The sequence below is a fragment of the Xenopus laevis genome, chromosome 7L (assembly GCF_017654675.1).
Source record: "Xenopus laevis strain J_2021 chromosome 7L, Xenopus_laevis_v10.1, whole genome shotgun sequence".
Lineage (NCBI taxonomy): Eukaryota > Metazoa > Chordata > Amphibia > Anura > Pipidae > Xenopus > Xenopus laevis.
Window position 1 is genome coordinate 88,595,711 of NC_054383.1, and position 26,316 is coordinate 88,622,026.

General features: G+C 36.3%; 1 protein-coding gene across 2 annotated transcripts in view; it reads right to left on the reverse strand.

The window, feature by feature from the left end:
• Positions 1–3,596: 3,596 nt before the first annotated feature.
• The window catches only part of ttc12.L (tetratricopeptide repeat domain 12 L homeolog), a 63,727-nt gene continuing 41,007 nt past the window's right edge, over positions 3,597–26,316 (reverse strand). For both annotated transcript variants that reach the window (XM_018225957.2, XM_018225955.2), the window contains 9 exons: positions 24,375–24,467; positions 21,645–21,708; positions 20,902–21,036; positions 19,856–19,960; positions 17,737–17,805; positions 15,762–15,863; positions 12,363–12,462; positions 7,142–7,367; positions 3,597–3,922 (listed from right to left, as the gene is read on the reverse strand). In XM_018225957.2, the coding sequence (XP_018081446.1) occupies positions 3,847–3,922; positions 7,142–7,367; positions 12,363–12,462; positions 15,762–15,863; positions 17,737–17,805; positions 19,856–19,960; positions 20,902–21,036; positions 21,645–21,708; positions 24,375–24,467 (970 nt within the window). In that variant the 3' untranslated portion in view covers positions 3,597–3,846. The remainder of the gene's footprint in view (positions 3,923–7,141; positions 7,368–12,362; positions 12,463–15,761; positions 15,864–17,736; positions 17,806–19,855; positions 19,961–20,901; positions 21,037–21,644; positions 21,709–24,374; positions 24,468–26,316) is intronic.

The window sequence follows — 26,316 nt, forward strand, 5'->3', positions numbered from 1 at the left end:
TAACATTTGAAAGGTAACAAGCTGCCCTTTGAAGCAAACTTCTTGTCTACATGGTTTAAACCATCACTGAAGTCAACTCACCACTGCAAAAACATAGATAGCCACTCCTGCATCACATAGATGGCCACTCCTGTAGAAGGGCTACTCCTGTATCACAAATGTGGTAAGGTAGACTGTTGAAGGGAAGGTACAGTGAACCTTGCCAGAACCCTTTTTCAGGTTGAGATGGACTGGAAAATGAATGTACTGCTAGTTATACTCTAAATGGAATTGTGTTTCAGTCTTCTCAATTAAAAAGTATGAAGGGATTATTTTGGATAAAAGTCAGCCAGTCTGCTAAAGCAAATAAAGTACCCTGTATAAAAATGGCCATTAACTCAAGGGACAAAAGCATCATTAGTAGTGATGGGCGAATTTGGGGGAACGGGTGAAAAATTTGCGAAACGGCAACGGCGTCTAGTTTTTGATGCCGTCGTCCGTTTTTTGGATGCCAGCATCCGTTTTTTGGATGCCGGTGCACATTCGCCGGCGAAAATGCGCCGGTGTCCAAAAAATGGACGCCGGCATCAAATTTTTTTGCCACTGGCGAATCGCGGGAATTTGCTGCGAATTCGTGCCTGGTGAATAAATTCGCCCATCACTAATCATTAGGCCTCTTAATATATATCTGGTAAAACATCACCTTGAGTATGCAGGACAGCAAGGGCATAACTATGGGGGCCTACCCTATTTTACTCAGTCAGGGCTCCACCTCCCTTTCTGAAATTCTGGGTGACTAGTTCACCTGTGCCATGGGTCACCTACAAGCTCCCATACAGAGGAAGCAGATCCAGGCCCCCAACAGCATTGCAGAACACGTTTCAGCACCAGTACACGGGGAAAAAATTATTGTAATGCTCTCAGCTGGTTATTTTCATAGTCTGATTTATATTTATAGCTACTTGTCAAAAAAAACTCTTAAAAAAAATACCAGCAATATCACTTTAATGGTTATATCCAATTTGCACATCTGGCAAGGCTGGTATAATGAAACGCCAACAAATAAGTGAAGTAAAGGCATTTATGACAGATGAGAAAATGGCTATATGACATCAGGTCACTAGGAAAGTATTGATCATTCAACCAACTCTTCAGTTGTCATCACAAGTATGGGAGTGAAATTATAAATTGTAAACAAGGCTGGGCAATATGCACAGCCAGACAAATCTATGTAATAATTGTAACATTGTTGGTGTCTGTCCATTGATCATACAAGTCTTGGAATAAATGACTTTACCCATTTTCACAAAATCAGTAGAGACAGGAGTGTTAATAACACCGTAGATCTTTTCTTCCAGGACATATCCATGGTGACTCCTGCAATGTGTATCTTAGAGAATCCATGAAAATAATGGGATTACATGTCAAACAACTTGGAGTTATAGTTTATGGAGGTTAAGGGCTATTGGATTTTCACATAACCGTTACTTGCAGCATTGATCAAGGTTCCTGTTACTCTATGAGGCACATTTGCTACTGACACAACTTGAAGTGACTCAATCTGACCGGCAACATGTATTAATTCTCCCCCAAAAAAGGTGCTGGTATGTTTTTAGAGGATAATTGGGTATTCTGAGCTACTCATGTCATGTCATATGGATGCTGGCTGGCAGCAACACAAATACCATTGCTCTACTGTCCAAATATATATCATTGCTCTGGTTTAAAGATATATCTACTGTATATGAAATCAATATATCCAGTGGCCTCTATGCAAATAGTATGGCAATGTATTTGCACAGAAGTAACTACTATGGGTTCTAACTTTGCATATTGCTGTAATAGATCAGTGATGAATTATGATATACAATTTGTGTGTATATACAGTATAGAGTAAGGTTTTATAATGCTTACTCAACTAAGGAAAAATGAACAATATTTCGCTGACTGTAGTAAAACAATAGCCTTATCAGCAGAGCTGTCATCAAAAGCAGTAAAATACATGCTGTCTCACATAATGTGGTGCCCTTTATAGTTGGGCAAGTTTAAGTTACAGAGAGAATAACTGCTCCACAATTGTTTCATGATATCAAGGAGAATTGCAGCTGAGACATTAGAGCCATTATGTGCAGTGCCTTGTCTGAGGTCTATATGAATCAACTCGATCAGCGCTTTTGCCTGCGTGTATTTTATTTCACACAGTTCCAATATTTCCCCTATTCATTCACTGGCTCTGAATGCAAATATCCCTGCTGAGTGCTCCAGACGTTCCAAATTGTCCAGATGGCTGTACATGAGAGTAACGGTACAAAAGCAAAATGTTGATGTGGCTAATGAAACTGCAGTCAACTGATCTGATTCAATGTTGTTTGTTACAAAAACAGAAAGTACCCCAGCACGCCTTTACGTCACTAATAAGGGCAGCAAATAGCAAGGCAAGAATTATTAGGTTAGAGCAAATCATGAAATACTTCTAGAAATGCAGCTTTAAGGAAGTAATATACAAATGTTGATTTGTTACCCAGGCAGAGCGCTCCCATAACTGCTTTGCCCAGCTGACTAAAGAAACCACTACTTGCTCTGCTCTCTGCTGTCAGTTTCATAACACATTACTGTAGGTGTGTAACCCTGATTTTTGGTAGGTGTAGTTCCTATAGGTGCACCCTGGTGCACACTGCCATTACTCTTGGAGGTGGGAAATATAATATACATGCAGAAAGAGTAGAAACTGTCCTTTTATTGAAAAACCCCATGAAAAGTATATGCTAGCACAAACTACTGCAATGTTAGGACCTGTTTATATGATCTTACTAAAAAATACCTGGATCTTAGAAAAATAATATTTACATCTTTAAGAAAAGAAAAGAAAAGAAAAGAAAAGTAGATATGTAGAAAAGTAGATATTATTCATTACTCTACTCACCTATAGAAGGACCAAATTAAGGAAAGGCCATCTCCCATAGACTTTTATTTTATAATCCAAATTTTTAAAAATGATTTCCTTTTTTCTGTAATAATAAAACAATACCTTGTCCTTGATCCCAACTAAGATATAATTAATCCTTATTGGAGGCAAAACTGATTTTCTAGTAGACTTAAAGGGATACTGTCATGGGAAAAACATTTTTTTCCCAAAATGCATCAGTTAATTGTGCTGCTCCAGCAGAATTCTGCACTGAAATCTGTTTTTTATATTTAATTTTGAAATCTGATGAGGGGCTAGACATGTTGTCAGTTTCCCAGCTGCCCCAGGCATGTGACTTGTGCTCTGAAAAACATCAGTAATTTTTTACTGCTGTACTGCAAGTTGGAGTGATATCACCCCCTCCCTTCCACCCCCCCTCCGCAGCCCATCAGCAAAACAATTGGACGGTAACCAGATAAAAGCTCGCTGTCACAAGATAACAGCTGCCTGGTAGATCTAAGAACAACACTCAATAGTAAAATCCAGGTCCCACTGAGACACATTCAGTTACATTGAGTAGGAGAAACAACAGCCTGCCAGAAAGCAGTTCCATTCTAAAGTGATGGCTCTTTCTGAAACCACATGACCAGGCAAAATGACACGAGATTTCTGTCTACACGCCAATATTACAACTAAAAAAAATACACTTGTTGGTTCAGGAATGAAATTTAATATGGTAGAGTGAATTATTTGCAGCGTAAACAGTGTGATTTAGAAATAACAACTAAAAAATCATGACAGAATCCTTTTAAGGTATGAAGATCCAAATTACGAAAATATCTGTTATCTGGAAAACCCCAGGTCCCGAACATTCTGGATAACAGGTCCCACATAAATTTTTTAAAAAGTGTCCTTATTCTGCCATGGCCATTAATACTACTGTGATATAACAAACAAAAATGTCAAAATGATTTCATATATTTCATGCAAGAATGGAGAATCTCTATTCCATTAAGTTGGCGGAGTTGGGTCATGTATCTAAAACAAAACAGAGGGACAGCAGATTAGTAAAAAACTGAAGCTGAACATCATTGGATTATAGTGCTTAAACATGGCATTAATATTTTACCATTTACCTCTTAGAAGCTCTGGGCTGTATTGGTTCAACTTATCCCCTTCACACACACACTGTATTAATGACAATATCTTTGGGGCATAAATCCCTGTAGTATAATTATGCACTGTCTCCATGGTCGATGATGCTGTCCCACCATAATATATTACACCAGGAGCTATTATGCTTATTGTTCTCTCTCATCTGCATTCCCGTTGGCACTTTAATTAATGCTTCTATGGAAACCAAGGAAGTATCTATTTAAATAGGATTTGCAGAATATGTGGTGGCCCTAAGTATTAGTATAAAACACACAGTCAGCACATTTCAGGAGTTTGATATTTTTCACTGAAAGTAATAGAACAATAGAACATTTTCTAATGCTGATTGGTTGAACATCATGGGTGAATGTAAGTATTATCTATTTGAACAGGTGCTGACAGATATACAGTAAGAGACTACCTACTAGGCTGTTAAAAAGGCTGACATAATAAAACTGACTTAAATACAAGGATTCTACAAGGAACATTTCAGATGGACTATTTTAGATATTGTATGTCTGGTAAAAGACAGCACCATTTCTAAGCATTGCCACATGTCTTGTTTTTTTTTCTATGCCCCCACATAGAGATTCACTAGAATGACATATAACAAGACTTCTCAGTAAGCTAAATATAAAATAAGCGCAAAAGTAAAAATAACGTTATGGTATAAAATGTATTTTCATTAAAATGCAGCAACAAAATGTATTTTATTACCTTTATTCTCACACAGACAAATCTGATTGATAAGAGGTACCAACCCTGAACCCAGTATATTATGGCTACTGGAAGTGGGGTTAGTTGAATCTATTTAAAGTGCAGGATCCACTCCACTGACCAAATGTAGTAGGTATTCAGATTCTTCCTCTGCTTTCCATTTAAAGGGGTTGTTTACTTTTGAGTTATCGTTTAGTATGATGTAAAGAGTTATATTCTGAGACAATTTGCAATTGCTTTTCATTTTTTATTATTTGTGGTCTTTGAGATCTTTAGCTTTTGATTCAGCAGCTCTCCAGTTTGTAATTTCAGCAATCTGGTCGCTACCATGCATTGATTTGAATAAGAGACTGGAATATGAATAGGAGAGCGCCTGAATAGAAATATGAGTAAAAAAAAAACAGCAATAACTGTAAATGTGTAGCCTTACAGGGCATTTGTTTTTTAGATGGGGCCTGTGAAAGCTGGAAAGAGCCAGAAGAAGGAGGCAAATAATTCATTAACTATAAATAATGAATAATAATTGAAAAGTTGCGTAGAATTGACCATTGTATAACATACTAAGTTAACAGAAAGGTGAACCACCCCTTTAAGAGGTCTTCTATAGCTTGTCTATAGCTTGTCCTTTGGGTTTGGTTCAATAACCAATGGAAAACAGTTTTCATTTAGGAACAAAGTGCAACATTTGGATACACATTATTCAAATCCAGCATAAAAGTGGATGTCCACACACTGGAAGAGCACATTGGCTCTTGCTTCAAACTGCAAGATACATGAATGGATGCAAGTACTTTTGTGAAAAGAGTCATTCAGTAGTGTAACTACAGCTAACTGGGCCCCCCTGCAAAAAATCTTCAGGGGGCCCGACTTAGCAGGACACGCGCACGCTGACGCACACGTCGACCTTCTTCAGCAGACACATCAACCTCTCCTGCCCCATCCAAAAGCCTCAGCTCTGCCCCCGTCGCTCGATTACTTGCAGCAAGCGGCAATCTTGGAGACAGGACACAGTGTGCAGAGGTATTTCAGTTCAGCAGACCCCTTGGTCTTGGCCCCCTTATCCCCGCCCCCCCTGCGACTGTGGGGATCTGCTGTATTATAGTTACACCACTGGAGTCATTGCTCAATTTTGCATCCATTTTAGCATTTTGCACTTGTGCTTTTGTCCATAAAATAAACCCTCCTAATTATTAATTAATAGAAACTATGAGGGGTGTTTATTCAGTTGCTAAAGGCAGATAGAAAGCAGAATTGGCAACTTGATATAGAGCTATCAAAACTAGGGGTACAATCTTCAAAGATGTTTATAGAAAGAGGGATACTTGCTACAAGTGAAAGCTAATAGGACAGACAGGGAATGGAGGAATTAAATCTTCTGATGCTGACATATTATGTAGTGGGTTAATCCTGAAGGAAAACTGTGAGACAGATAGGGAGAATTGTCACCAGTTAAATCTGCACTACAGCAAATAACAAGTCTCCCCAAAAAGCTTTCGTTTGAATGACAGTATTGCCGGAGGGAAAACGTACAAGGTGCTTCATTTTCTGAAGCGTAGTTGACTCCTGCAATTGGGGAGATTTGTTGCCCGTGGTAGCACACATTTAAACGTGGTTAAATTGACCAATCTCCCCTGTACCCTAATGGGAAAGCTTCAAGGAGTTAAAATCTGAAGATACAAGGTAGTGCTGTTTCTATAAAAGCAACTAGAAAAAGCTAATTGCCCCTGTCCAGGGCTAGCATTCTCTCCAATCCCCATTAGGTGGATACCTTATGCTTGTCTAAACTACAACACCCATATTGATTTTTATTTCTTGAACTTCACAACATTTTCCCTCCAAATAAAAAGTAGACAAAGGTCAGTGGGGCATTTAGGGGCAGTTGTTTGCGTAGAGCAGATAAACAGTACAACACAAACACCATCTCTAGCAAAGGACAGCAACTTGGGAATTTTGTATACAAAAAGGGGAGTTAGTACTCATTTCACATTTTAAATCATGAAGCATTCAATGAGTTGGCAGCCTGCAAACTAGTGAATTAAAGTCATCGGTATCAAGACAGAAGGTTAGATAATAATTGGGTAGATAAGCTTGACAGTACTTTATGGTGAAATGTTGAAAACAATTTAAGACTCTTAAGCAGGTCAATAAGCTTGTCTCTGCAGGTAAGAAAAGTCAGTTAATCTGCCTTACTTGCCCTCTGTCTGACAGGAATTTAAATGTCTCTCCTGATAAATATAATGAATTGTAAATGGAAAACCAATACAGACTGAGATTTGATTCCGTAAATAATCCTAGCCAATGTCTTCAACCCAAAATACTTTTGTTTTGTACTTGCTATACCTCATTAGGCAGAGCAGAATATATGAGATATTATACAGCTATTACCTTGGCTCTGCAGTACACAGTTTTCCCAATGCTATAGCAGCATTCTGCTGTACTGTAGTCCTTTGTGCATCCCCAGCAGCATGGGTCAGAAGTAGTTTCAGGATATCAGACTGTAACAGAGAGGAGGCTGCACCAGGAAACTCAAAACAGATTCCCAAGCAGAGAGCTGTGTTGCCAACGATGGTCTCATCCTCAGAATGCAAAAGACTAAGCAAGGTTCCAAATTCTGAAAAGTGATTAAAACATTATTGAAGCTAAAAATGTAGAAAAGACTTTTACATGATTTAAAGGGACGTTTGCAAAATATAAATAGGCACATTAAATAGGACTTTTGTTGAAATGACATTCTGCCTGTTCTTTTAATTTTAAAAAAAGAACATTTATATTTATTTCTATTTTTTGCCATTATAAAGCACTAATTTGAAAGTTGAGCAATGCTGCAATGTGTTCACCTATAAACAAACAAACCACTCCCTTTTCTAAGCAGCAGCCTTTGAGTAGCTCATTATCGGGAGCTTCTCAGTGGGCATTTAATTTGTTTTATCAGCTTGAAGCTTTGGGACAATAAGTGACAGAAAGTCTTACAGCAAAACTGGCTTCATATTCTTAGTGCCAGAATAACAAAAATATTATATAGATATTTCTTAATTAAAACAAAAAGTATGTTCAGTACAAGCCCCATTCATTCTGCTCATTTTATAAAGAGGTGTATACTGTCCCTTTAAGATACTTCATGAGATGCATATGAGAAACCAATACATTTTAAAGTTCTGAATCTCTTAAGGAGACATATTATGTAAAAAACAAGAATTTACCAGTGCATTGAACTCTTTTAGATATAGAAGGAATGTGCTTTAAAGAGTTGTGTTTCTGGTTACTTTATTGAAAATTTCTGCAAAATCCCTACTAATCCCGCCCATGTGTTCCACTTCCTGCTGCCTCCTTTCCCAGGCTGTGCAGGAGAGCTGGCGGCACTCAGCACATTGCACTGTAGGATGAAACCAATCAGCAGCTAGGCTGTCCTGATAGGGAACTGAAGCCTGTCTTTGCTTGTGTGACTCCACGACTGTGATTGGCTGTCCCCTCTTAGTGTGCTTTCGGTAGGGACTGTTAGGACACACACACCTTTCATTTGAAACTTGGAAAGGGACCATAGCTCCAATAAAGGGGCCTTTTTTAAAGATAATATAAATTTTTGACCAAAAGTAAAACCAGCACATATGGTATACACACAGTAATAGCCTACAAAATTAGGGGGTTATTTATCCTATATGTCTCCTTTAATGTAAATTTATTCTAGACGGTATGGCAGTATCTAAAACCAGGTCATCTGCAGTGTGCAAAGTGGAATTTTTGGATGCAACTGACATGTTTTTACCCATATTTACAGTGCAATTGTGTTTGAACCTGATACAATTTTGGCCAATGATAAAATAAAGAGTTAGCTCCAGTGTCCCCTGAATCAGTCAATGCACTTGCACAAAATTTGGAACAGAAGGCGGGACGAAGGCCACAGAGCATACAGAAGTGCAACATAAATGATAATAAAATGGTAGCTGCACAGAGCAAAAAGGTTTTGGCTGCTAGGGTCAGTGACCCCCATTTGCAAGCTGGAAAGTGGTAGAAGAGAAAATCAAAATTCATAAAACTATAAAGAATAAAAAATGAAGACCAATTGAAAAATTACTGGGACATTCTATAACATGCTAAAAGTTAACTGAAAGGTTAACTACTCTTTTAAAAAGTGCAGGGTCCAGAAATGAACAGGTAAGGAATACAAGAAAATTTGGTTAGGAATGGTAAAAGGTGGCCCTCCAATTTTAAACTAAGTTGCAGACTGAAAAACTGGGAGCTGTAGAGACTGAGATTGCTTTTTCATCAGCATGGATTCAGGCTGATTATTTACCAGCAAGAACAACGTATTGTTTTATTACTATTTTTTTAAATGCCAATTAGTCCAAAATTAAGAATCATTTATTTAAAAAGAATACTAATAGAAATGACATTTCCATATTTTGATGTTTTTTTTGTATAATAGATCTTATGCCTGTACAGGTATGAGACCTGTTTTGGGACCTGCTTTCCTCTATCAGTATACAATCTGCAAGCTTGAAGTGTTCTCCCTTCTGTTGTACAGCACTGCACAATATGTTAGCACTTTATAAATACAAGTATATTTTAATAATGGCATTATATCTTAAGTCGAATACAGTGTGATTGCTTTAATGCTTCTTTCAGCCATGGGTTGGTGCTCGGTCTTTAGACAGACAAATGGTGGCATCATAACATAAGTCTTGTACAATATTTGGTTTAGGTGTGATTAAATAAGTAACAAAATTAAGGGGAAGATTTATTAAGGTTCAAATAGTATAGAATTGTTGGTGTTAAAATTCACACATTCTAATTTTTATCCCCCTATTTGAATGTAAATTTGAATGTGAGATTTATCACACCTCGACCATGGAAACAGTCCTAATTCTAATATTCGTCACCTAAAACCTGTTCATGAACAAGTCAATGGCAAAACTCAAATTGAATACAAATCGAATATGAATATAATTTTCAGATATTTCCTATTCTATCAAATATTAGACGTTCACATTTTTTTTAAATAACCTGTCATTCGAGTTGTGAGTATATTCGAATTTTTAAGAGTAAAAAAAATTCACATGAATTCAAATTAAATCTTTGATAAATCTGCCGATAACTAAAGCAGGCTGACATAACTAGAATTTAATACACCAAGCAACAGGGTTGTTAAAAGTCTGTCAAAAAGAGTGACGGATACCTTTCATGTATTCAATATCTGTTTTCTCCCAAGTTATATTTTATTTCCATCCCTGCAGTGTATTTGAGCCTTTGTTGACGTGGTAATTAAGAGTATTATAAATTAATCAGCACAGTTCTGAACATCTAACATTCATTAGAGGTATTAAATGTTCTGTTCCAGCTTAGCATATCACTATAAAGCATTTTAGCCTCTACCAAAAGAAAGCATGAAGTATAGTAATACATTTATTGAATTTTAAACTTTTTTGTAGTTAAGTAAACTACACATTTTACATTGATACATAGTAAATTTGGGGTAGAAAAAAGACAATGGTCTAATCTACTGATACTTTACTAACTGTAAATATTGAGATTACTGTAGCACTGAAAATTATCTTTGTCCATGAATTTATTAAAACCATTCGTAAAGATGTTAATGCAATCTGCCATCACCACTAGCAAGAACCATTTGTGTTGCTTCAAGTGAATGTTCCATTCCTCAACCCTGAAAAGATAGCCTCTTGTTCTTTTCTATGATCCCCACAATCTTTCCTCTTAAACATTTAGACAAAACTATTTCCCTACGCAAGCACCTTTTCTCCAAAGAAACTCACTCAAACTTGGGACAGAATAGTTGCATTTGGCTTTTATCGTGGAAAAGAAGTCTCACACAAACTAAGAATCACACTGAGGCTTATTTTAATAAACTGGGAAAATAATAAAACAAATGTGTTTGAAATATTCTGAGACAATTCCCGTTGATTATATAGAAACTCTACAGCTTTAATTTGACAAATTTTCATTTGAAGTTTATGCATTATTGTAAAAGTAAAATAAAAAGCAGTGCCCTGCTGCCCTAAGATGAATGTTCACAGAGTGGCCACTAGCCCACCATTTATATTGTTAAGCTTTTCTTCTGTTTATACATCTGGGGATTCTTTATCAAATTAACAATTTACTCCCTGATATCTCTCAAATTAAGCTAGAAAATCCTGATCTTTATCCCTACTTGCATACCTTGCCATACAACATACCCATATGCAAGCAGATTTACTTTTAAAATAATCTTATATTTAGTTTTAGTTTTAGGTATTTGTATTTGTTTACCCTGCTACAGGTATGTGAATATATTATGCAGAAACATATTATCCCAAATGCCCCATTAATAACAATCAATTTCACTTTCTTCCACAAATCAATATAATGTGTGGTTTTCCTATTCTTTTAAAAAGAAAAAAAAAATCAAAATTTATTTAAAATTTACAAAGGGTCGAAGTGAATTTTCAAATTCAAAAACGTTGAACTTCGAAGTCATTTTTGAGTAATTCGACCATCGAATAGGCCATAATTCGATTCGTATTGAAAAAACTTCACAAATTCGCACATTTGAAAATGAAAGTACTGTCTCTTTAAAAAACTTTGACTTCGACACTTCGCCACCTTAAACCCTCTGAATTGCTGTTTAGCCTATGGGGGACCTCCTAGAACCTCTCTGAGTCTTTGGTTTTTAGAAGTCAAAGGTGTTTTTTTTTTCCGTTCAATTCGAAGGATTAAATAGTTCGTTCTGTCGAACGAATGATTTTTACTTTGCTCGAAAATGGCCGTTTTCGATCGAAAAAATACTTTGACTATATAAGTGATGGTCGAATTTTGAAGTTTTTTAACTTCCAAATTTGACCCTTAGTAAATGTGCCCCTAAGGGCAAAACGTTGCCAGGTAAAAATTGTGGAGGTCCTACAAAAGTCAATGGGAGCTGCTCTGATCCTACTGATTTTAAATCAATTCGGACTTTAGAGGGTTTCAAATTTTTTCTTTTCGCTACAAATTGTTGGAAAACCAAAAAATTTTAGAAGTTTTAGAGGTATCCGTATTTTTTAACACATCTTTCATTTTATTTTCCATTCATACTGTTTTTTTATTCGGATCTTTTAATAAATGTCATGACATTTGTGGTTTTAGAGAAAGTGAGTCTAGTCATGGTTTCACAAACCTCTAAAACCACAAAAATTCGACCTTTGATGAATAGGTCTCCACAAATTCCAAAGCCCGGAAATTTATTTTAGGTCAACTTTTGCTGATGATGTTTTGTTAAGTCTCTCCAAGGCAGATTTATAGAAGTGTGAAAGTTAGAGTTCACCACAGAAAATCTCACCCACTTTCTAGTCAATCCTATGGGATTTTTAGAAGCATATTTTCAAAGGTGAACCTTAACTTTCACCTATTGATAAATACACTTCTAAAATTCCATAGGAATGAATAGAAAGTAAGTGAGCTTTTCTGTGGTGAGCTTTAATCTCACACTGATTCATCTGCCCCATTAACAAAAACACTTAATCATAGACAAATATTCCAACCATGGCATAGTCTCTGCTGGAAATCAGTGTATCCCTATGTACTGTCATTCTAACTCCCTAGCATTTCTGTCTCCAGCATTTAGTCTAGAGCTACTTACGTTTATCATACTTCATCAAATCCTTCTTTGCCACAGAATCAACTTTAGTGCACACAGCAAGAACCTTTGCAGCAAAAACAGATGTTCTCTTTCCACCTGCCTGAAGTGAAAAATGAAAAACAAAATGAGTATTTTCTTATGGCTAGATGACAGTTTGGTAATGGTAAGTAAAAAAAGATGTCTTGATCTATTTAACTTCTCAAAAAATGTTCTAGCAATATTGTAGCATTTGTTTTTATATGTTTTGTTTCCCTTGTTTTTGTGACTAGACTAAGACTTTATAAATTGCTAGACAAAAATGTCTGTCACTTCTTGTAAGGATAAAGTTTGATGATGATGACAATTCTTACCTAAAAATGCATAAACTCCTATACAAACCAACATTCTGTTCTCTGCTCAAATATGTTTTCGATATGAAATAAAACAAGTGTGATAAACCATTTTATGTAGCCTTGCCTTTAGCAACTGTAGAGTTCAGACTCCCTGAGGTAAATACAACTGGAATATTTTTACTCAGCTGGGTTTTTAGTCCCTCCCATTTGAAATTGCACTTAGCCTGCTGCATTTGTGGTCATAATTGACCCTTTGTATGCATAAAAAATAATCACTGGGAGGCAAATATATCAAAGGTTGAATTTCGAATTCATGTGAGTTTTTTAAAACTCCCCTAAACTCCCATAAATTTGAAATTCGACCAATCAAAATTTATTATAAAAATCTAATTTTTAAAACTCGGGTGAATTGAAACAACCCGAAAATTTGAATCTAATTCAATCAAACTTGATTCGAGTTTTTTCCCTGAAAAAAAATATTGAGGGGCTGGTTCACTAAATTCGAGTGAAGGATTCGAAGTAAAAAAACTTCGAATTTCGAAGTTTTTTTTGGGCTACTTCGACCATCGAATGGGCTACTTCGACCTTCGACTACGACTGCGACTTCGAAGTAAAAATCGTTCGACTATTCGACCATTCGATAGTCGAAGTACTGTCTCTTTAAAAAAAACATCGACCCCCTAGTTCGGCAGCTAAAAGCTACCGAATGTTAGCCTATGGGGAAGGTCCCCATAGGCTTTCCTAAGTTTTTTTGATCGAAGGATATTCCTTCGAACGTTGGATTAAAATCCTTCGAATCGCTCGATTCGAAGGATTTAATCGTTCGATCGAAGGAATAATCCTTCGATCGTACGATCGTAGCATTTGCGCTAAATCCTTCGACTTCGATATTCGAAGTTGAAGGATTTCAATTCCTAGTCGAATATCGAGGGTTAATTAACCCTCGATATTCGACCCATAGTGAATCAGCCCCTGAATGTCGGGAAGGCTGCAAACTGCTCCAAATTGATCCCTGGACATCTGCCATCGACTTAAACAGCAATTCGGCACATTTTAGGTGGCAAATAGTCAAATTTGAATTCTTAATGGGCCAGAGTATGATGAATTCAAATTACATTTTTTTTAAAAAAAACTTGAATCCTGTTTGAATAACTCTCTAGTTGAATTTGACAGCTTTGACCAAAAAAAATTCGAATTTTCAATTCGTCCCTTGATAAATCTGCACCTTAATCATAAACAAATTGTTCCTCCTGCAGAATGCTAAAATATTTGTTTGTGGAGTCTTACTTGATAAAACAAGTAAGACCCATCCCTAAGCCACAGTCAAGCTAAGGACTAAAGTGGGCTGAATGAGACTACTCAAAAATGCATGACATTGCGTATACAAGTTGTCATTAAGATGCAGTATTACTAAAACTTTTTAAAGAACATGTAGTGGGTTATGAAATAAAAGGATCTAAGTTTGCCCAGGAGCATTAACCGGTAGCAACCAATCAGCAGGTAGAATTTACTGGTCACCTGTTTAAATGTAAGCCTCTTATTGGTTGCTATAGGTTACAGCTCCTGGGCAACCTTAGTTGCTTTTATTACATATGGGGGATAGGGGGTAATTTTATTCAAGTTTTCCTCAGATGGTAAGAACAGGGTTGGTCTGCACACTCTTGCATCCCTTAGTGCTCTTGCATCTGGTCAGAAAGGCAAGTAAATGACCTCTATAATGTGGTAGACATCCTAACAAACCTACTGCAGAATTTAGCCTGATTTTGTAAGGCCAAGTTAGGCCATGTCACTAAATACTTATATTTGTTTTCTCAAAGGGGCAGATTTATTAACATTTGAATTTGATATTTTACGGTGGTTTGACTTTTCAAAGCATATTAAAAGTGACAAATCTGAAAATTCAAATTTAAACATTTGGCATGTTCATGTAAAAGTTTATGGGAGTTATATTTCCAAATTTCAAGCTATTATTCATTTCAGGTTTTTGAGCTTAATTGAGAGACTCATTGACTCATTTCACAGTATTCCAGTTGCTTTTGGAATATCCTGCATGGAGTTGAACCAGTGACCTGATGTTTTCATGCTGTCAGCATTACCTCTGCTCTGAATGAGCAGACACCTAGGGGCACATTTACTTAGCTCGAGTGAAGGATTAGAATGAAAAATACTTCGAATTTCAAAGGTTTTTTTGGCTACTTCGACCATCGAATTGGCTACTTCGACCTTCGAATAAAACGAATCGAACTAAAAATCGTTTGACTATTCAACCATTCGATAGTCGAAGTACTGTCTCTTTAAAAAAAACTTTGACTACCTACTTCGCCACCTAAAACCTACCGAGCACCAATGTTAGCCTATGGGGACCATCCCCATAAGCTTTCTAAGCTTTTTTTGATCGAAGGAAAATCGTTCAATCGATGGATTAAAATCCTTCGAATTGTTCGATTCTAAGGATTTTAATTCAAATTCGAAGGATTTTACTTCGAGGGTCGAATATCGAGGGTTAATTAACCCTCGATATTCGACCAATAGTAAATGTGCCCCCACAGGTCCTGGTTTACTGTTATAGGTATCCTTGTATTCCTGGGTAGGCAAGTTGAGCTCAGCTATCACTAATCTGGCCACAGGTGCTCATGATTCTGTTCCTGTTATCTGGTTCTGATCAAGCCTGTCTGACTATATCTAGCTCCTTCCTCACCGGCTCCTTCCCAGAGTATACATTCGGTGCCCTTGCCTGCCCCTGTGGGAGTTAATGGATTCTCGTGCAGTAAGTATTGACGGCACCCAAGGGCGAGGCCCAAAGCCAAAGGTGACTGTTAAAGGCAGAAGAGCACGCCTAGACAGGAATTCAGTTACTTCCCTGGGTTTGGGTTTGCCAAAGGTGAGTTTTTCATGCTTTTAAGCAAACAAGATTTTTAGTTTTCAAGTCTTTTCCGAATTACCAATTCCAAAAAAAAGAAAATGTGAATTTTGATAAATCTGCTCATATATGTTTTTACCACTCTTTTGTTCTGCACACTTTTCCATGTGTAATACTTGCATGGTTTGCCTTCATTTGTAGACATACCTTTAGCACTTTAACAAGCTTCTTAATAATGCCTCTTTGCACTGCCTGTTCCACAGCTGCAGTGCATTGTGGAAGAACACGGCTTAGAATGCCCACACATCTCTGCAGAAAAACAAAGGGAAAAAAAACGTTTGTATTAAGCAGGAAGACATGAAACACAAGTGAGACAGAGAAAGTGCACTTCTGTAGCAGGTTCAGCAAAGGTATTATACTTTTGAGTACTGTATTCAATTAGGAATTCTTTAATTCCCATCACAGAAAAATCTTTTGATGGGCTTAGATTCAGAGAAATGTGAGAAAGCAAAAATACAGAATAAGGAAATATTTAGCTTACCTTATAAAGCCTGTTTTTAGTTTCCTATCAGTTCTTTAGTATTGCTCTTGTTGCACAGAAAGTAACGTGGGCAGTGGGCACAAGTGCAACCAGGGGTGCTACATTCAAACAGGGGTGCAACTCTTTGGGCTCCATTCTATGAGTGCCAAGAGCTAAACATTAGCTACAGGGCTTAACAAAAATTAGGCCACCTACTATTTACACTATTGACTTGTTCCTTGCAGTAAAATAAGTCTTCACAATCATCCACATTCCTATGCTCACCCACTAATAGTAAATTGAATACTTTTACCTTTGCTCACATTCACACAAGTATTAGAAGTTCACACAATCAAAACACCTTCATCCATTAATAAACCCCCAGGAGTCCAGGCAATGATGGCAGCGTCTGCTTGTTGTATAACAATTTGTGAGCGCAAAAGCTTTTTTTTTTCTGGTCATGAGATACTTCTTTAATTATCAAGCAGTAAATACAGTAGTTGGAAAACCAGCATAAAAAAGAAAATCGACAGAGATAATGAAATACAGGTATGACACCTGTTATACAGATAATGGATCTTTCCGTAATTTTCTTCATACCTTAAGGGGCCTATTTATTATGCAGTGTAAAACAAAATTTGCCAGAAAAATGGTGTAAAAAGCTGTGTAAAATAAATAGTGAATTTAAAGGAACAAGAACATCAAAAAATTAAAGTGTTTTTAAGTATAGAATAAATAATGTAGTGGTAAAACTGGTGTGTTTGCTTCAGAATAACTATTATTGTTTATATAAAGAAGTAGCTGCGTTGCCACGGGGGCAGCCATTCAAGAACAATACAAATAGTAGATAACAGATAAACTATGTATGAATCACATTGTATGATACAGAGATTATCTGTTATCAGCTGGGTAACCTGTGCCTTTTCTCCTTTTTCAGATCTGAATGGCTGCCCCCATGGCTACACAGCAGCTTGTTTATATATACTATAGTAGAGTTGCTGAAGCAAACAAACCAGTTGTACCAGTGCAGGCCAACAGTGTATTATATTTTAATTCATTTAATACATTTTCAGTTGTTGGTGTTACTGTTCCTTTAACAATGTTTGTGATATTTTACAGCAGGTGAATGCCAGATTTGCCACCATTATTTTACACTACTTCATACCTTCATAAGTAAGTTCCAGCTGAAGTTGCTCAAATAAAAATCTTTTTTTTTTATGCAGCGATGTCTGGTGATGTGTGGCAAAATATTCTGCTGTTTTTTTATACCACATAATAAATATGCCCCTAAGTCTACTAGAAAATCATGTAAACATTAAATAAACCCAATAGGCTGGTTTTGCTTCCAATAAGGATTAATTATATCTTAGTTGGGATCAAGTACAAGGTACTGTTTTCTTATTTACAGAGAAAAAGGAAATTCATTTTTAAAAATTTGGATTATTTGGTTAAAATGGAGTGTACGGGAAACAGCCTTTCCATAATCTTTCTGGATAATGGATTTCTGGATAATGGATCCCATGCCTGTACATAATGACTGGAACAATGTACTATAGAATAATGAGGATAAGAGATAAAAAAAAAACAAAAAAAAAAAAAAGAAAATTTATGAGTAACATGTAATTTAAAAACAATTCATGGAGATACTCAGTTAATACTCACTGTCAGGACTGGACCATCTTTAGTGTTCAGAATGTTCAGGCATTTGTTGCTAATTGCAATTCCTCGTTCCTTTTTGGGGGGAAAAATCCACCAGGTAAGGCAACAGTCTTTTATTACAAAAGTACTTTTTTTTTCTTTTTTAAAGGTTTTATTTGTTTAAACAACAACATAATCAACAACATAATCGCCAATGGACACAATAAAACATTGTTTCTTTATACAAAACCATCTTTTATGTTTTTCCCTGGTAAGCCGGAGTACATGGGGGGGGGGAGAAGGAGATTAGGCCGTGGAAATTACACAGTTCCTGCCTCTGATATAATATAACAGTTGTTCTGTGCTGTAGCCGAGTTTAGCGAGTAAGCCCACGGGCCCCAGACTTCATCATGTTTGTCTGGACAACCTCTGCTCATATAAGTCAGTTTATAAAGTGGAAGAGCATCATTTATCAAAGATTTGGGCAATTTCATTTTTCTAGCATACAAATACAACAAAAGTACTTTTTTGTGACAGTCAGCAATGGTAAACACCACAGGCAGTCGAAGACTTGGTACCTTCCATGGCTCTTTTATACTAGATTTAGCATAGACTGATGGACAGAAGGAAGCAGAAGCATAACCACTCATCTCCATGACTTTTATTATTAGAAGAACTTTCAACTTTTCAAGTCTGTAAAATAATGTTGCTTCTTTGTAACACAGTCATGCAAGGAGGGAGTCACTTTCCTGGATCTTTAGACAAGGCACTATGTACCTTTCTAATTATCAAACCCCAAAAAAACAAACTAACCTAAAGGGGAGATCCCCAATAGTGCGATACCTACTCAGGAAAGTGACAATTGGAATTATTAACTTGTAAAGGGAAGTACCATAAATTTGATACATGTTATGTTGCCTCTAGTAGCAAGACCCCATTAGTACTGCACTGAAACATTCATCACAATAATTATATATATATATATATATATATATATATATATATATATATATATATATATATATATATATATATATATATATATATATATATTACTGTATTTATAGTATATCAGTGGTTTTACTTCATGTGACATCATACTTCCCTTTACATACTATTAAATCTGTTGAGAATCATTTCCAGATTTCCCATAGACTTCAAAGGTGTTTTCATATGATAAACCTTGAGATATGCGTCCCTCACTGAATTAAATTTGGCCCATTATGTCAATATCAAATGTGTTTACCGCTTCTAACTTTGGTACATTGGACATCTTCTTTACTGGTATTTTTCTTTTGGTTGAGAAGTGCCTCATTGTGACTGTGATAAGTGTATTTTGGTCATAAAATGCTCCATGTGCTGAATAAAATCCACCTGTCACCATTAATAACAAACAGATTCCATTAAAGAAAGTGAGTAAATGACAGACTAGACTTCCATGATTGTTTGCATCTCCGCTAGGTGATAAACACCAGCAGTTAATGCACCCCATGTGACACAGCCCTAATGTGTAGTATTGAACTGTATGCTGCAGGGCTAAGTAGTGTGCAGTGCCATCCTGTTGGGTTGAATGTTAAGTGATATCCCTCAGGCTGTATAGTGTGAAGCGTAATCCTGCTGAGTTGAGTAGTACTTAATGATATCCTTCTGGGCTCTGCACATGAACATCTTACAGCCTGTGCTTTTAACTTTGCATTCTGTATTCATTGCAGGGTGATGATAAGAGCTTCCACCATTTTTCCAATATAGGCTAAGACAAAAAAGATCTTTCATGCGTGTTTTCTTTAATATGGTGAAAGGGGAATAAATGACCTTCAGGTAAATGTATAAGCTTACACATTACAGTGGCAAAACACTTTTTCTGGGGAATCACATCAACCCCCTTTTTTAAGATTTTGGCTTACTTGTGCCAAACAGTCACTGCAAAGAATTACTTATACAGTAGCTTCACAGCAACACTTATAATTACCTGGATCCAAACTGTTCAAAAAACAAATTAAAAGGGGCATGCTCCTCCATTACAGGTACTGTAATTTCATAGTGTACTGCTTACACAAACTATGACAACATTTTAGGTTAAGATTTGCATTGCAGAGATTATAGTACTGATTTTAATCATAACTAGCTTCCATATTTAACTTACCTGAATAGTCGAATTCATCTCTAAGGACAAGTTTAGCATGAGTCCAAGTATTGCAGATAAAAATTGGCTTTTTTCATCTTCAGCAACTAACAAGCTGCACTCTTCCTGAGTGGGCAAACAAAATGTTCTTATTTAAGACCAGTATATAATATAATTATTATAGAAATATCAGTTGTTTTAAAAGCTTAAGGGGGTTATTTATCAATGGTCAAGTGTTAGAGTTTTTTATACCTCAAATGAACTCGCAACTCGAATTGTATCTTATTTAAGAAAGAACTTGAATGCGAAAAATCCGATTCTGCGATCTCGAGTCCCGCAACTAGAAAACTCGAATTGATGGGAGTTTTCGGCAAAAAAAAACTCGAATTATTCGAGTTTTCAGGAAAAACCCTCTGAAAAAAACTCGAATATCAAGCAGACTGCTAACTAGTGATGGGCAAATTTGCGCCGTTTCGCTTCACCGAAAAATTTGCGGATTTCGCGAAAAATTTGCGAAACGGCGGAAAATTCAGCGAAACGGCGCCGGCGTCTCGTTTTTGACGCCGTCGCCCGTTTTTTCGTCACCGTCGCCCGTTTTTTTGTCGCCGTCGCCCGTTTTTTCGACGCCGGCGCCCGTTTTTGACGCCGGCGCCTGTTTTTTCGAAAAAAAATTTTGATGCCGGCGAATTTTTTCCGCGAATTTTCGCGGGCGTTTTTAAATGGTTCAAGGGACCTCTGCCATTGACACCTAGATGAGTTATTTCCAGGGCCGGTATTTGAGTTTTTTATTTTAACCCAAAAATGTGAGTTTGACCAAAAAATACAACTTGAAAACTCAAATTTTAGGGGGAAAACTCGAACCTTAATAAATCTGCCCCCCAATGTCCAACTTGTCCTCTTTAGGGGATTGTGCAAAGAGCTCAAATCTTTACATCTACTCTGTTTGTTCTACTGTACATTGCTGTATGCACAAGTAAAAAAAAAAGTAAAACATATACATGTGCAAATAAAGTGTAAACTATTGTAATGGTATAAAGCAAGCCTTCTCAGCCTTGAATGTGACTTACCAAAAAAATGATACAGGCATCCCAGCATTCTGGTGATTCAGACGCCTGACTCCTAATATTCACATCCTCTATTAAGTGACCTAGCAGGCCGATGCACTGAAGAACCACTTCTCTACTGACCATATTTGATGACCTCTTTAACACAAAGGAAAGGCAATTATATAGGAGGTGGTTTTATATTAAAAAACGTTGAACATATTTGTATTTTATTTTATAATTGCATTTTAATATTTGTTAATTTGCTTGAAATATGTTGTTGTGTTTCTTTAATATATTTCAGGATAGTGACTATCATGGTAGGAAGTCATGGACAAAAAAAAGCCAAGAATCCCATATATTTCAATATTTATTGCCAAGGACAAAGAATAAGAAAATACTTCTATATGTTGTTATACCCACAATGACTCATTTACTAACACAGATAATAAATTACACATATGATTTTGCCAGTAGCAACCAATCAGCAATTAGCTTTGGACAGTTTACTACAAGTTAGAAAATGAAAGCAAGTGATTGACACTTTTCTATCAAAATATTTAATGCTTTAAATCACTTTAAAAGAGTGAGTAAAAATTAAATAAGTATAAAGAAAAAAAAATAAATAGAATAAGAAAAAATAGAAATTGGAAATAATTTGGTTTCCTCTAAATTAAATCTGTGACCATGTAATTTTGTTTATTAAATATAAATATACTGTATATATAGGAGTAGCATTCATATAAAGAACACTTTATAAAACTTACCAGTATATGTGTAAAGGAAGGCAGAGAAGCAGAAGAAAAGTTAGTCCTAAAACAGGTTTTCACCCTGAGAAAAATACAGAGAATGAATAAATACAAGTGTTATATGTACCATTAAAGTGTTTAAAAGGGAAATGCCATATCTACAAAAATATACCATAAAAGCTGCAATAGCTGTTTTAAATATCTGTTCTGAAACGAGTCATAAACTTTTTATTATACCTTAACCTTTTCCAAGATATTTAGTGAGTTTTAATAAATGGGAAAAAATGCTGTAATGCAACCTATTAGATATTAATGACTGCTTGCTAGAGTTACTAGACTTAGGCAACTGAGACATAATGCCTCTTCTAACATCTGTTTGACTCCTCCAAATGATGAAAATTAGTTTTGGGCGAATCTGTCCCCTTTTGCTTTGACAAATAATTTGCAAAACAAAAAAAATGTGAAGCGCAGTGATGTCAATGGGCGTCAAAATTATTTTGATGTATAACAATTTTTACAGGAATTTTTTCTGCAGTTTCACAAAAAAAATTGTGGTGAAATGCAGAAATTCGCTGCAAATCCATGCCTGGCGAAAATGCCATTTATTGGAGAAGCTGCATTCTAAGAGCATTATTTTCAGATAGCCTCCTCAATGTCCCATGCCCCATGTGTCAGTCTTGTGAGATGAGATAGTGACATTATTCTCTACATTATATAAAGTGAGGCCACCTGGAGAAGGCAGCCACTACTGTGTCTGTTATAAAATGATTAGGGAGCACAACTATCTCTCATGAAATGTTTTGGGGGCCATCACTGTGTCGGTTATAAAATGCTTGGAGCCACATCTCTCTGTCATGAAATGTGCGGGGACCACAATTGTCTGTAATGAAACACATACAGGCCACCACTGTGTCTTTCATGAAAAACTTTGGGGACCACCACTTTGCCGGTCAAGAAATGCATGGGGGCCACAGTGTTTCATGAAATGCTGGGAACCACAATATTCCATGAAATGTGAGGACCATAATGTGTCTATTGTTCAATGTAAAAAGGGTTGTTATTTTGTTAACTGGGTTTGGTTACAAAGTGGGAAAGACTAAGGAGCACATTTATAATGCTTTGTGAAAAACAGCGGGATAATACATCACACATTGCCAGGCATTGCCATGTAAAAAACTGCATAAAATTCTTATGTAATACAGCAGCAAATCTGGCATTCGCATAGCGTAAAATTACACACACTTTGATAAATAAGCCATTTGTTTTGCACATCTTTTTACACATTTTTTTCGGTGAGTTTTGTTTTACACAGCATAATGAATATGCCCACCAAATGTTTGCAGCACAGCAGTTGGCTGTGTCCCTTTTCATGCTGAGAGGTATACTTGTGAAACAAATTTCTTTTAGTAAATTACTGTTAGAGAAGTGCTGGGTCGATGCACATACTTATTTTAACATGCCATGGATACTTACAAAAAAGAACACCAAGGTCACTGACTCACACTATTGCTTTTTTTTTTTTTTTGCTTCTCTGTAGTTTTTTACATATTGTTTTACTATTCTTATATACATGGATAGCACTTTTGTTAATTCAAAAATAGAAAATATAGGTGATTTCTAACCTTTGTGACTGGACATACTACAGCTACAATATTTAGGGGAAGAAATCCATAGGCTGAAATTTTACAGGTATGGTACACGTTATCTGTAAACCCGTTATCCAGAAAGCTCTAAATTATGGGAACACCATCTTCCATAGAGTCCATTTTAAGATAATAATTCTAATTTTTAAAAAATTATTTCCTTTTTTTTCTTTAAAGGGGAACTATTGAGCAAAATGAAAATTTCATCTAAGCAAACTGAAATAAGAAACTTTCTAAATGTAATCAATGTAAAATTCTGTACCGTTTGTGAAATAATCAAGTTTACCTTCACTATTCCTCTATCAGCATCTTTTTCTCCTCATTCTGTCTTCATGCAGCAGTTGGCTATCAGATTAGTCATTGATTGAGTTATATTCAATATACCTTATAGGGGGACTCCTTTTGCCTAGAAGATGTATTAGAGCTCACTATTAAAATTACCAGAAATCCTTTCTCTCTACATGCAGAATTATTATTCATGCAGAGTTATTTTGTTAGATTTTGTTTGTACTGGAATCAGTTATTTGAGTGAGCTCTAATACACCTGTTAGGAAAGGGAGCACCCCATAAGATATTTTAGATCATTCATCTGACACCCAACTTCTGCATGAAGACAGAATAAAGAGAAACAGATGCTGAGAGAGGAATAGTGAATATATACTTGATTATTTTATAAACAATGCAGAATTTTTAATTGATTGTATTTAGAAAGTTTCTTACTTCAGTATGAGGAAGCTTATATTAAATTTTCATTTTCCCAATAGTTCCCCTTTAATAAAAAACAGTATCTTGTACTTGATGGTAACTAAGCTGCATGAATCCATAATGGTGGCAAATTATTTAATGTATGGTGATCAAAAGCAGATTTAAGGTATGGTGAAACAAATTATGAAAATATCCTTTATCCAGAGAACCAGGTCCCCAGCGTTCCAAATAATGGAACCTATAACTGTAATACAACAAATATCTTAAAGTTTACATCTACTGTCTGTAAAATATTTAATGATTTCTTTCATGCAGCATATTCTGCTAAGGATTTACTGTGTTTTCCTTGGAAGTTCAACACTATTCTATTTCAAGCAGAACTGAAGCAGAACAGAATTACTTTTCATCCTGTGATAAACTCTGCAGTATTTCCATAGCAGCACTTGCTCTTCCATCTGAAAGTCTCACACATTCCAGTAGGATTTGCAGCAACCTAAAAACAATTAACACGGTTAGTCAAATATATTAAAATATATTCAAATTTTGGCAAACTCAAGCCCCAGGGGTCTAGGCATGATATTTTGCCTATAACAGCCACCTTTGGGCCTGGCCTTTAGCTACTCAGATGCCTCCAGGGCTTACCTCACAAGAATCAAATGACTACCATCATGGTTGGTGGGTGGCGCTAGGCCTGCTGTTGTTTGTCACCCCCATCCCCTTCCCTTTATTCATGCACATATGCAAATTTTAATCAGACTGGAGTACTGCCAATTAGAACACAGGAAATTGTAAAAAAAATATTGTATTTCCCGTGCATCCCAAGTGTTTCTGAACCAATGTGGATGTGGTTTGATGGCCTGCCGCCCCCCTGAAATCATGCCGCCCTAGGCCCGGGCCTTGGTGGCCTTTCCACAAATCCGGGCCTGACTACCATGGGATCAAACATACACTGCAGACAAAAAGCTGGTAAGGACAGAACTAAATTTAGTCAGAACCAGATAACAACAATAGAATTGTGAAGCAAAACCAAGTATCAACACAATATCAACACAATGGGTAGGCCAGGGGAGCAAGAATCAGGATTCAGAGCTCCAAGGAAAACAGAAAAAGTCCTTATTTCTGCACACCCTCTACAGCACAAGTTTGGATAGTCTTTATAGATTTTTATTACTCTGGCTGGATAAAAATACCACCCATAGATCACCTTGTTTGGATTTGCTGTCGGCATTCAGTAAAATTCTTAATAGTTGATGGAGCTATATCCCATTGTTTGGTTTTAAATATTGTTTGCAAGTCTTCCCATTTAGTTATACATTAAAACTGAGGCTAGTTTGTGATTTATGAGAAAGGAAAGAAGAATACATTATCTACACATTAGGCCATGAGGCATTCAGTAATCAATATACAGTATACAAATACATGTCTATTATGAATAAAAATCCTAACAAGCAACATAAATCCCAAAGTATATTTCCTTTCCTTCTGTTATATAATAATGTACTTGTTGTTAACAAAGCAATCATACTTTTCTTCAGTAGAAACTTGGGTATGCCCATGAATAAGTTAAAGGGATTTTATCATGATTTTTATGGAGTAGTTTTTATTTCTAAATTACACTAACACTGCAAATATTTCACTCTACCATGTAAAATGTACAAGTGTATTTTTTGTTGTTATAATATTGGTGTGTAGGCAGCCATCTCAGGTCATTTTGCCTGTCCATGTGCTTTAAGAGCCATTGCTGCAACTGCTTTCTGACAGGCTATTGTTTCTCGTACTCACTGTAACTGAATGGGGTCACAGTGGGACATGGGTTTTTACTATTGTGTGCTGTTTTATATGCACCAGGGAACTGTTATCTGGTTAAATTCCAATTGTTTTGCTGATGGGCTGCTGAGGGGGGAGAAGGGAGGGGTGATTTCACTACAACTTGCAGCACAGCAGTAAACAGTGCCTGAAGTTTATCAGAGCACAAGTCACATGACTGGGGGCACCTGGGAAATTGACAATATGTCTAACCACATGTCACATTTTAAAACTAAATATGAAAAAATATGTTTGCTCTTTGGCAAGTGCAGAAGTCTGCTGGAGCAGTACTATTAACTGACGCATTTTGAAAAAAACATGTTTTCCCTTAAAGTATCCCTTTAAGTAAAATGGAAGTGCATGTATCATCCTTTTTTGTGAGATTGCACTTGTGTCTGCACTCATAAATGAGCCCTTACATTCCTTGTTGAGTATGTGCTCTCTCTTTATAATAACAAAATATGCATAACACCATGCACATTTTTTCTGTTAGATTGAGGATATATGATGCATAGATGGACTTATGCCTATGATTA